The 12,060-nt window shown below is 39.3% G+C and overlaps 1 protein-coding gene across 5 annotated transcripts in view; it reads right to left on the minus strand.

Annotated features, from left to right (window-relative positions):
• Positions 1 to 12,060, minus strand: part of PPP4R4 (protein phosphatase 4 regulatory subunit 4) — a 130,287-nt gene that overhangs the window by 44,049 nt on the left and 74,178 nt on the right. For all 5 annotated transcript variants that reach the window (XM_045287814.1, XM_045287816.1, XM_004698777.4 and 2 more), the window contains 4 exons: positions 10,174 to 10,280; positions 7,085 to 7,192; positions 5,356 to 5,477; positions 1,940 to 2,062 (listed from right to left, as the gene is read on the minus strand). In XM_045287814.1, the coding sequence (XP_045143749.1) occupies positions 1,940 to 2,062; positions 5,356 to 5,477; positions 7,085 to 7,192; positions 10,174 to 10,280 (460 nt within the window). The remainder of the gene's footprint in view (positions 1 to 1,939; positions 2,063 to 5,355; positions 5,478 to 7,084; positions 7,193 to 10,173; positions 10,281 to 12,060) is intronic.

Consider the following 12,060-nt stretch of genomic DNA (forward strand, 5'->3'; position numbering starts at 1 on the left):
CATCACGAAAACATCCCAACCCAATGCTGCCCAAGCCCACAAGTCCAACATTAACCCATTAACCCAACACCAGTCCACAAAGTCCTTCACCTCACAAAACAGAGGCAATGATGCCGACTGCAGGAGGAAAGCTGAGTCCGTGAACGTGTAAGCATCTCAGCACTGGCAAGGGTCTCCACATGGCTGCTCCAGCACCCAGGGCTGCATCGGGATAGATCCATGCGGCTTCTCCTTGGGGATGTCTTTTAGGAAGTCAATCTTGCAAGCTGAAGCAGGGAACTGCTAAGGCAGCTGCACCCGGTGCAACCATCACAAAACAAGAGACCCGAGAACTCCGTGTGGAGACCCTTGCCAGTGCTGAGATGCTTACACATTCACGGACTCAGCTTTCCTCCTGCAGTCGGCATCATTGCCTCTGTTTTGTGAGGTGAAGGACTTTGTGGACTGGTGTTGGGTTAATGGGTTAATGTTGGACTTGTGGGCTTGGGCAGCATTGGGTTGGGATGTTTTCGTGATGCACCCTTTCTTTACATAAAACTCTCTCTTATACATGAGTCGCTGTGGATTTGTTTCTCCAAAGTACCTAGACTAATACAGTGTCTAAGGAGTCTCTGCCAATATTTTGTCCATTTTTCAACTGGGTTGTTGAGTTTAAGCCATGTTACACAAGTTGTGTCCCTGCCAATGTAAATCCTAAACTCTCTGCCTGTGACCATAAGCCCATCTTGAGATGATTTTCTGCCATGCTAACTAGGCAGGTATCGTGTAGGGTTATGTCCTTAGTCAGAATGGAGGAGAGAAGGAGGCAGAGGGAAGGCAAGCCGCATGAAGGTCAACCAGAGGCTGATGCTCAAAAGAGACCAAGACCTTCCGCACAGCTGACAGAGAGAGAATACCCTTCCCTAGAGGCAGTAGCCTGAATTCTGACTTCTAGCCACCCGGCATATGAGAAAGCACTTCTGTTTGTCAGTCACCCCACTGTGGTGTTTCTGTTATAGCAGCTAGATATCTAAGAAAGCATCTCTTGGGCACCAAGTTCATTATCAGACATGTGTTTCCCAAATATTTTCTCCCAGTCAGTAGCTTGTGTTTCCATGCTCCTAACAGACAATAACCCTTTCAAGAGTCTACTAAATTGCTATGATCTGCAAAAAGAAAGGTTTTTTTTCACTATACTAGATGGTAGATGAATGGATTAAAAAAAACAAACTATGCAATATGTTCAAAATGCCAAGAGTTATACATAATAGCTTATAGTCTAAGATGAACTTCTCATATGACATACAAACAAATAGTTAAGAAGGGTAAACTTATTCTGCAAGGACCATAATTTGACCTGAGCTGCTATTACATACCAACACATAAGGATAGAATATTCCTAAATGTAAGGGCTATGGCTACTTCAATGACTGGTTATGCATTTGAGTACTAACCAAAAAGTTGGAGTTTTGAACCCGCCAGCCACTCTGAAGGAGAAAGATTCAGCTTCTATATAGATTACAGCATGGAAAATCATGTGGGGGCCTTTCTAATGTGTCTCACAGGCTCGCTGAGAGTCACACTCAACTCAATGGAGTGAGTTTGGTTTCAGTTAAGCGTTGGACTTGTGACTGTAGCGTCAGTGGTTTAAATGACCAGATGAGGCTGTCTGCTCCCATAAATGTTTACAGCCTCAGAACACTGGGAGTCAGATCGACTTGATGGCAGTGAGCGTGATTTTCAGTCACTCTGTCATTATTCTTTCAAACAGATTCTATTCGCACAACCAATGCCATTCTGAATGAGTTCTAAATTGTTATTAAAACTTTAAAATTTTTCTCTGAAGCTTTTCTACACATAGGATTGAATAGGTTTTAGGATTGAATAGCTGAAGGCCAGTGGCTAAGGCGGAAGAAAAGGGGAAACCATCTATAATCATGAATTTTAGGATATTTCATACCATACAGTCCATGGCATAGCTTTCCTAAATGGAAGGATAAGGAAATAAGAATTGATTCATCTGCTTTGAAAGATTTTTCACAAAATGATTTCACTAAGGGAAGTATCGTTTGACTTCTGTCATCTGGAAAACAAAAGAAGACACGTTTTAGATCCATATTGTCCGTATTGCACTGCAGAAATTCATACCTACCCATACACCGCCAAATAAGGAAATGTGATGCCACCCTCGTGAGAACAGAATGCATTTTCAAACAGTGATAGTGGATGGTGAAGAAGGTGTCGAGAGGAAGGTCAGGCTGAAGCAGTCAGACTTCATACTCTGGGTACAGCGAGCGGAACAGAGAGCGTCACCACAAGTTATGAAGTTGACATGGTTGCCAGTTTGAGTCTGGAAAACGGAAAGAATTCTAACTGCATTAACACTAAAGGATGGGTAGCAGGCACAGGAGGCTCCTCAGCCTCTTTCTCGTCTCTCTCAGGCCGTGCTGCATGCAAGCCCACCAGGTCACTTCACTTGGGGCTGAAATTCAGGGAGCTTATAACATGCTCTGAATACTGAATGGCCACGCTTCCACTTCTTAGATGTCTTTTCTTTAAAAAGCTAGTCAAGTCTTTGCATTTATTGAGGTAATACATTTCTGATCTACTAATGATATCTAATTCTATTCTAAATCCTCTCCAAATTGTTCACACTACTCTAGAGCTTTCAGAAGTAAACTAGTACATTATTGAAGTCTGACAATAACATGTTTTAATGGGCTTATTAGCATTTTGTCACCATGCTATCATTAGATTTCAGCCCTGTGTCTACTCAAGTGGTTAATGTTCATTCAAACGCCTTTTTGAATTTCTTATAAAGCAAGCAAGGAGTAGAAATAGGAAGCTGAATGCAGAATGCCCTCTGAGCTAGAGAAACAGACCAGCATGGAGGTCAAACAATAACAATGAAAATGGGTAGAAGATGATGGGATCGTGTTTTAATAGCAGGCTGTCAAGGGCCTGGGAGTCAACAGTGACAAGGAGCCACCCTGCAGCTGCGGCACTAAGGAAGCTGCTGTCGTTGGTGTGCGTCAGTGTGCGTGCTGCCACGAGGCAGGAGCCCATTTAAAGGGACCCCAGGCCCAATGAAGCACGTGCGATGATTCCTAGTCTGTCCTTAGCCAACCTGCAGAAGCCTATCCACATGCTGTTTCCCAAAGACAGCCACAGATGACATATAAACATGTGGACATGACTACATTCCAATAGACCTTACTCAATAAACACGGAGGGATAGGGTCAGCCTACAGGACATACTCTGCTGAGTCCTGGTATAAGGTATTTGGAAAAGTAAACTCTATCTCAATTGGGCACTGGCCAGGGGAGAGGTTGGGGGAGTGGGAGGGAAGGACAACAGCGATAAGAAAGAGTGTGAGGAAAGGCTAGAGGTGTGAAAGACTTCCCAGTGCTGAAGTAATGGCTAGTGTCCCCAGAGTGCAAGACAAAGGGAATGCACAGCAATGACAGGGCTTGACACCAAGAACACTGTCCAGCCCACAGTTGTGAAAACAGAGGGGTGGGCAGCAAGGAGGAAGAAATTTAAGATGATGCCATGCTTTTTAGTTTAAATAACTAGGGCTACCCCACTATTAAGGACAAGCAGTTCTTGTCATTCACTCACTTATTTTGGGGGGGACGGGGAGGTTGTTTTATTTATTTATTTTTAAAAAATCATTTTATTGAGGGCTCTTACAACTCTTATCACAATCCATACATACATCCATTGTCTCAAGCACCTTTGTACATATGTTGCCATCATCATTTTCAAAGCATTTTCTTTCTACTTGAACCCTTGGTATCAGCTCCTCATTTTTCCCCTCCCTCCCTCATGAACCCTTGATAATTTATAAATTATTATTATTTTGTCATGTCTTGCATTGTCCGATGTCTTCCTTTAACCCCTTGTCTGTTGTCAATCCCCCTGGGAGGGGGTTACAGGTGGGTAATTGTGATAGGTTCCCCATTTCTCCACCCACCTTCCCCTTACCATCTTGGTATGGCTACTCTCAATATTGGTCCCGGGGAGTTTATCTGTCCTATATTCCCTGTGTTTCCAGCTCTTATCTGTACCCATGTACATGCTCTTATCTAGCCAGATTTGTAAGGTAGAATTAAGGTCATGATAGTGGGGAGGAGGAAGCATTAAAGAACCAGAGGAAAGCTGTATGTTTCATGGGTGCTTTACTGCACTCTCACTGGCCCGTCTTCTCCCCATGACCCTTCTGTAAGGGGATGTCCAATTGCTTACAGATTGGCTTTGGGCCTCCACTCTGCACTCCCCGCCTCATTCACATTATGATTTTTTGCTCTGGATCTTTGATGCCTGATACCTAATCCTATCGACACCTCATCACACAGGCTGATGTGCTTCTTCCATGTGGGCTTTGTTGTTTCTCAGTTAGATGGCCACTTGTTTATCTTCAAGCCTTTAAAACCCCAGATGCTATATCTTTTGATAGCAGGGCACCATTGGCTTTCTTCACCACATTTGCTTATGCACCCACTGTGTCGCCAGCAATCGTGTCAGAAAGGTGAGCATCTCAGAGTGCCGGATTATTAGAACAAAGTGTTTTTGTGTTGAAGGAGTACTTGAGTAGAGGCCCAATGCCCATCTGCTTCCTTAATACTAAACCTATAAATATGCCACCAATAATACTGCCTAATTCACTGTTGTGTAACATCCAACCAGAATCACTGTCCACACTGCAATCATCTGAAGAGGCTCTCTTACTTCAGTGTAGATGTTAACACTCCATGGAAATCAGATGCTAGAATGGCACAGCTTAGTTTTACACCAGAGTACTTGATATTTATTTACCCTCCAAGTTTCACCTTCTCTGAACAGCTAACACTCACTGCTAAATGAACACTGGGCAGAGTGGCTCATTGTGTGTGTTTGTGTGTGTGTGTGTGTGTGTGTGTGTGTGTGTGTGTGTGTGTGTGTTGATCTGTATATTAGTAAATACTCCCTTAGCCATCCCTACTCAGGTCCACATCCAAATTCCTCCCCTCTCTCTCAACAGCATGGTCTTTCTAGCTTTAACATAATTATTATTGAGAGGAAAGTCATTTAGACATTGTTTTGGTCAGGGTTTATCTTTGAGACACTCAGTTGAATCCTTTGCCCTGTACACTTTTTGACAGAAAAACAAAAGGAATGGAATATGGAACAAATGCTGGTACCAAGAGGGTAAAGGTGGCAATAGAGAAGGCATCAAAAGAGAAAAAGGAGAAAACAAAATGTAAATAAAGAGAGAGATAGGAAGTATTTCATCACAGAAAGTAACTTTAAAATGTTACTCTTAACCTGGGATCCATAACCCATCCAGAACCACTGCTTTCAGAAGCAAAGATGTGTCCACTTGGAAGACTGACCTGTGTCAAATATGTCAAGCAGATTCACCAGGGTTTCAAAGGCTGCAAGACGCACACTGCTGCCTTCATCTCTAGAGAGTTCTACTAATTCCGGAAGCACCACACTTTTTGTAAGCTCTGTCCTGCACAATAAGCAAGAGAAGAAAAGAGATCACACCAATACACTTGCAGTGAGATCCTACAATGAACAAGACCCCGGGCTCAGTGCTATAAAAACGTGAATAGTCATAACCGTATTGCTCTTGCCCTCCACAGGTTTGCAATCTGGCTGGGAAAATATGAAACATTAATAATCCTTTCACACAAAAAATAAAATAATCCTTTCACAATGACTTAAATCAAGATAATATTGTTAGATGCACAGGTCTTCATGAATGGCAGCTGATATTCGATTTTATAAATCATAGTTCACTTTTGTTAGCAACTTCAGCAAATAAATTGAACTGATTAGAAAAACTCATCAGTAGTACTGCATTTTTACACATATCGTGTGGGCATTGCATGTTGGCTTTTTCCTAGACTGTGCAACCCCATCACACGTTAGTTTCCTATGCACACGTACTATGCGTGTGCATAATGACATGGTTGGTTATAAGCAGAAAAAAACCCTGTAACGGTAGGAAGTCAAAACAGATGCTACTGCATATTGTGACACCTAGGAGAGCTTACTGACTAGGGCTGATGGGAGCAGGCATCTCTTCCTAGTTCTGATCTTAGGGAAGGGAATCATTCAATATGTTACGAACATTGCTGATCTCAGATGGATCTTAGCAGAAAGCAGAGGACACCAGAAAGATGTTCACTTGTGTTTTATTGACTATGCAAAGGCATTCAACTATGTAGATCTGGATAACATGGAGAACCATGGGAATTCCAGAGTACATTGCTGGGCACATGCAGAACCTGTACATGGAACAAGAGGCTGCTGTAATCCTTATTTACAAAGGCATTTTTCCAAGTCTTTCTTCCATGGAGGTTCTGGATAGATTCAAACTGCCAACCTCTGAGTCAACAGCTGATCACAAATTACTTGCACCACTCAGATTCCAACCACCAGGCTCACATAGTCAGATGTGTTCATAGTGAAGAGAAGAGATGGGATGCCCTATTTTGCTCCTTCTTGCACTTCTCACAAGGACCGGGCGGAATAGTGGTTATGTGTTGGCTGCTAACCTCAAGGTCAGCAGCTTCAAACCCCCAGCCACTCCATGGGAGAAAGATAAGGCTTTCTACTTCCATAAAAAGTTACAGTCTTGGAAACTGACAAGTAGGTTCTACCCTGTCATATAGGGTCACTGTGAGTCAGCATCAACTTGATGGCAAAAAGTTTAGTTTGGGAGGAGGGGAAGTTTGCACCTCACACACCCAAAGGGCAGGGAAAATGGAAAAGTAGAGGCTTAGAGTTACATAGGAGACATGGAAAGAATTCCATTAGATTAATCATATGTAACGGAATAATCCAGCTGCCAGCCAAAAGATTCATTTGGGCATTGTCCTTAAAATAAAATAGTGAAGGTTAGAAGGAAAAATTAATATCCACAATATACTTATCACCATGTTAATCTTGTTTATTTTTATATCTTAATCCACAGATCTATCAGGAGATAATTATTATAGTCATTATTACATATCATATAAAGTGTAGACTTTCAATTACACATGTTCATAGAATACATGAAAGGAATATGAATATTTAACAATTCAGAAATAAGAATCGAAGTATTCTTACCCAACACCCTGAGCTATGTTTTCTAATTGCCGACACATACAAGATCGAACTTCATATTCTACATCCTGGCAGAGTGATTTCACCAGTGGAATTATTTCTCTTTTAATACTAAGGGAGGGAAGGAAAGAAGATGTGAGTGATGGCTTAGAATAATTAGTATTTTCAAATAATTATCAAAATACTTTTGTTAGTTGCCATTGGATTGGTTCTGACTCGGAGTACAATGGAATGAAATGCCTCCTGGGTCTGTGCCATCCTCCCAGTCTTAGCCACGTTTGGGCCCACTGTTTCAGCCACTGTGCTAATCAATCATATTGCCGTCTCTATTTTTTGCTGACTCTTTACATAATTCACCAAGCATTATGCCCTTCTCTAGGGACTGGTCCTTCTTAATAACTTTTCCAAAATGCATGAGATGAAGTCTCACCCTCCTTGCTTCTGAAGAACAGTGAATTGATTATACTTCTTCCATGATAGATTTTTCCTCATTCTTCAGAAAGTCTATGGCATAGTTAATATTCTTCACCAACACCTTAATTAGTGCTTCTTCAGTCTTCTTTATTCATTGCTTTCCCATGCCTATAGGGTGATTGAAAATACTGTGGCTCAGGTATGGTACACCTTAGCCTTCAAAGCAGCATCTTTGCTTTTTTAACATTAATCAAGAGGTGTTAAGAAATGTTTAAGAGGTTGAAGTACATCTGCCGAATGCAATGCATCATTTTATTTCTTTACTACTACCTTCCATGGGTATCAATTATGGATCCAAATGAAATTCTTGACAACTTCAATACTGTCTCTGTTTACTGTGATGTTGCTTTTTGGTGCAGTTGAGAGTTTATACTTCCTTTTTCTTAAGGTATAATTCAGACCGAAGGTTTTAGTTTTTGCTCTTTAACAGTGTTTCATGTCCTCCTTGCTTTCAGCAAGGAAGCCTGTGTGATCGCCATGTTGCAGACTTAATGAGAACCTAACACTAATGCCCAGTCTTCATCAGAGTCCAGCCTCTCGGATGACTTGCTTAGCATTCCGATGAAAGGAGAATGGTGAGAGGATACAACCCTGATGCACAGCTTTCTTTGACTTGAAATCACGCAGTCTCCCTTTGCTCTGCTCAAACATCTGCCTCTTAGTCTACCTACAGGTTCCACATGAACACAATTAAGTGCTCTGGAATTTCTTTTCTTCAAAATGTTATCCACAGTTTGTCATGATCTACAAAGTAGAATGCCTTTTCACAGTCAGTAAAACACAGGTAAATGTCTTTCTGGTATTCTCCACTTTTACCCCGAAGTCATCTGTTGTCTGTAATGACATCCTTTGTCCCAAGTTCTCTCCCGAATCCAGCTTGAATTCCAGTTGATGCATTGCTACAACTGTTTTTTTGTTTTGTTTTGTTTTTTTAATCATTTTACTGGGGGCTCGTACAATTCTTATCACAATCCATACATACGTCCATTGTGTCAAGCATATTTGTACATTTGTTGCCATCATCATTCTCAAAAAACTTGCCTTCTACTTGAGCCCTTAATATCAGCAGCTCATTTTGCCCTCTCCCTCCCCACTTCCCCCTCCCTCATGAACCCTTCATAATTCATAAATTGTTATTATTTTGTCATATCTTACACTGTCTGACGACTCCCCTGCCCTTTCTCTGCTGTCCATCCCCCAGGGAGGAGGCTATACATAGATTCATGTAATCAGTTCCCCCCTTCAACCCCACATTCCCTTCACCCTCCAGGCATCGCCACTCTCACCACTGGTCCTGAAGGGGTCATCTGTCCTGGATTCCCTGTGTTCCCAGTGCTGCAACTGTTTTTTAAATGATCTTCTGAAAAAGTTCGCTTGCTTGTGACACGACAGTTTTTAATAATTTCCCCATTATGTTGGATCACCTTTCTTTGGTATGGACATGAATATGGATCTTTTCCAATCGGTTAGCCAGGTAGCTGTCTTTCAAATTTCTTGACATACACAAGTTAATGCCTCCAGTGCTGCATAATTCTATTGAAATATCTCAGTTGGTATTTCATCAATTCCTGGAACTTTGTTTTTCACCCATGCCTTCAGTGCAGCTTGAACTTCTTTCTTCAGTAGGATCAGTTCTTGATCATATGATACCTCCCTAAATAACCATTGAGAGAGCCAATGTATTTTTCAATTTTCCTTTGATGCTCCCTGGATCATTCAATATTTTGCCCATGGAATCCTTCAATATCACAATTCAAGGCTTGATTTTTTTTTTCTTCCGTTCTTTCAGTTTAAGAAATGCTCAGTGTGTTCTCTTTTCTAACTCTAGGTCTTTACACATTTCTTTATATTTTCCAGTCTTCCAAGCCACCCTTTTACTTCATTTCTTCCCATCAGTTTAGCTATCCCACACTTAAGAGTTACTTTCAGAATCTCTTCTGACATTTCTTTTGGTAATGCTCTAGAGCTTGCCATGTGTTTTTTAAAAAGTTATTAAATTTGAATGGCATCATCATAGGATGGATTTTTAATACCTAATTTTGTGAGTGTAGCTAATGTGCAGCTGAAGTCAAAAACTGTAGTAGCAGGTGGACTATAAGATGGAACAACCACCAACCAAGTTATTAAGTGTTACACTTTACTCGGGTTATAATTATACCACATGCCCTTTCTTCCAGCTGGTATTTCTCATCTTGACAAAGAGCAACATATAAATTATAAGCCTTCTCCATTAATTCTCAGAATAAAATGAAATATCTGAAGTAATGAACTCATCACAATAATGTAAGGAAGCAGCAATTCTATCTTTACATCTTGCTTACCAATTTTTTGAACTTTATATAATAATGTTATTTTATTTTCAAAGGTATACCGTGTGACATGGGGAAATAAGACAGGAAATTGAAAGAGCTAGCCTTATTTACTCTCAAAAGTTAAAAGAATCAGAAGAAATGCATTCATGTGAGTAAGTACACTTCTATCAAATCTACAGAGTGAGTAGAATTAAGCTTTTATGGAGTATGGAATTCTACAAATCAAATATAATTGTTAAACATAGAATCATAGATTCTAAATTTATTTAATTTAATAAAATTAATAAGTTATACATAAATACTCACGTGTGGACATCAAATTTGTTGGTCAATTTTCCTAAAATTTTACAACTCACTAAACGAGACTGTACTGTTTGAGATAGTTGTGCCTTGGAAACAAGTGGATTCAAAATCTAAAAGGACAAGATTTAGAGAGGAAAGTCAGAAAGCATTATACATTCTTGACACTCATGTTAGCTAATTTTCCTAAAGAATATAAAATCCTAAATATTTTAAGAACATTGATTAGAATATGAGGTACACGATTATTCATCCTTTGGATGATCTTCTTTGCTTTCTAGATTAATAAAGATTATAATAAATTATAGAATTTAAGATAATCTGGAACCAAAACAATTTATTTAAAACATATGGAGAAATCTGGAATGATCTGTATATATTTTAAGTATAATTTTTAAAGACACATTTTAAAAGGAAAAGGGAAATTAATGACCAAACTTCTTGAAATTTATTTATTTCATATAAATTAATTTTTTTATATTTTTATACTTATCCTAAGGGATGCCAAAATAGTATAGTTTCAAATGAATGCTATTAACTTTCAATTAAATATAACAGCCCAAACCTAATACTGTATGATGTACAGGCTGGGCATTCAAAAACGCAATAGCATGGTCTATTTAAAAGAACTCTGGAGATCAAACCCGAACTTTAATGCAGTTTTTAATTTGTCCAAGTAATCTTGCTACTTCTGATCCCAGGTTTCTCTTCTGTATAAAATGGATATTAGAACACATGGTACTAAAACATACGTTTTAAAATTCTGTTTCTAATAAAATGTCAACCAGTTCATTTCCTTTTAAGAAAGTTTATTTCGTTTCAAGAATAATTATTGATTCCATGATGATAACTGCGATTTGAAACTGAAAGATTCAAAATGAAATATATATATTTAATAGCTTAAAAAGCCATATTTTAAAAAATCAGATGACACTTAAAAGGAGAAATGACATCTAACTGCACATTGTTGCTCAAAATATGAACTAACACACATCTACATTACAATCAACCTTTAAAAATGTGTAATCATTCAGATGTTTGGCATCCATTTTATAATATCTGTATAATTGAATGAATCTCCCCACTTTCAAGCAAGTATTCTGGCATTAATACAGAATCATAAACTGTATGGGGACAAAGATACCTTATTTAATCCTTAGAGAACACATAACTGTTTTTTTAATCTGTGACGTATTTGAAAAAATACATAAAAGAAGTAAGACTATAAATTCCTTTCTATTTTCCTATTCTGTCATCTTAATTTACAAAAACTTTGAGAGAAGGTATCTTCAACAATGTTGAACATTAAATGAAAAGCAGCCAAATGAGAAAAATGTTTGAAACAAATATAAGAATGGATGGGAAATCTTAACAGTATATATGAGAAGGCTCCAAGAAGTTCATGGGAAAACTCCATTGTCTTTTAATTCCATTTCACATGAAATTTTTGAAGCCCCTGTATATAAATAGTAATGGAAATGGGATCAAATATTTTGGATCAAATAATTCCACCAAAAAAGTAGTCCTGATTTAAATAAAATATCAAATCCACTGACATTGAGTCAATTCCAACTCATAGCAACCCTATATAAGTATTCCAAAGCTATTGAAACATTTATGACAGCACACAGCCTCATCTTTCTCCCACAGAGCAGTGGATGGGTTTGAACCACCGACCTTACGGGAAGCAGGCCAACACTTACCGGGCAATGCTACACCAGGGCTCCTCTAAATATAACATATGGGAAAATATTCAACCACAAAAAAAATTCCATTAAAATAGATGAGTTAGTTAATTGTGCCAGCCTGGCCGATAATCACATGTGGGGCTAATCGAAAGGCGGAGGGATAAATGGGTGGTGAGCCTCGCCTTTCTCGTTCTCGGGTCTCTTG

The sequence above is a fragment of the Echinops telfairi genome, unplaced genomic scaffold (assembly GCF_000313985.2).
Source record: "Echinops telfairi isolate 266 unplaced genomic scaffold, ASM31398v2 ScPeMD7_18;HRSCAF=68, whole genome shotgun sequence".
Classification (NCBI taxonomy): domain Eukaryota; kingdom Metazoa; phylum Chordata; class Mammalia; order Afrosoricida; family Tenrecidae; genus Echinops; species Echinops telfairi.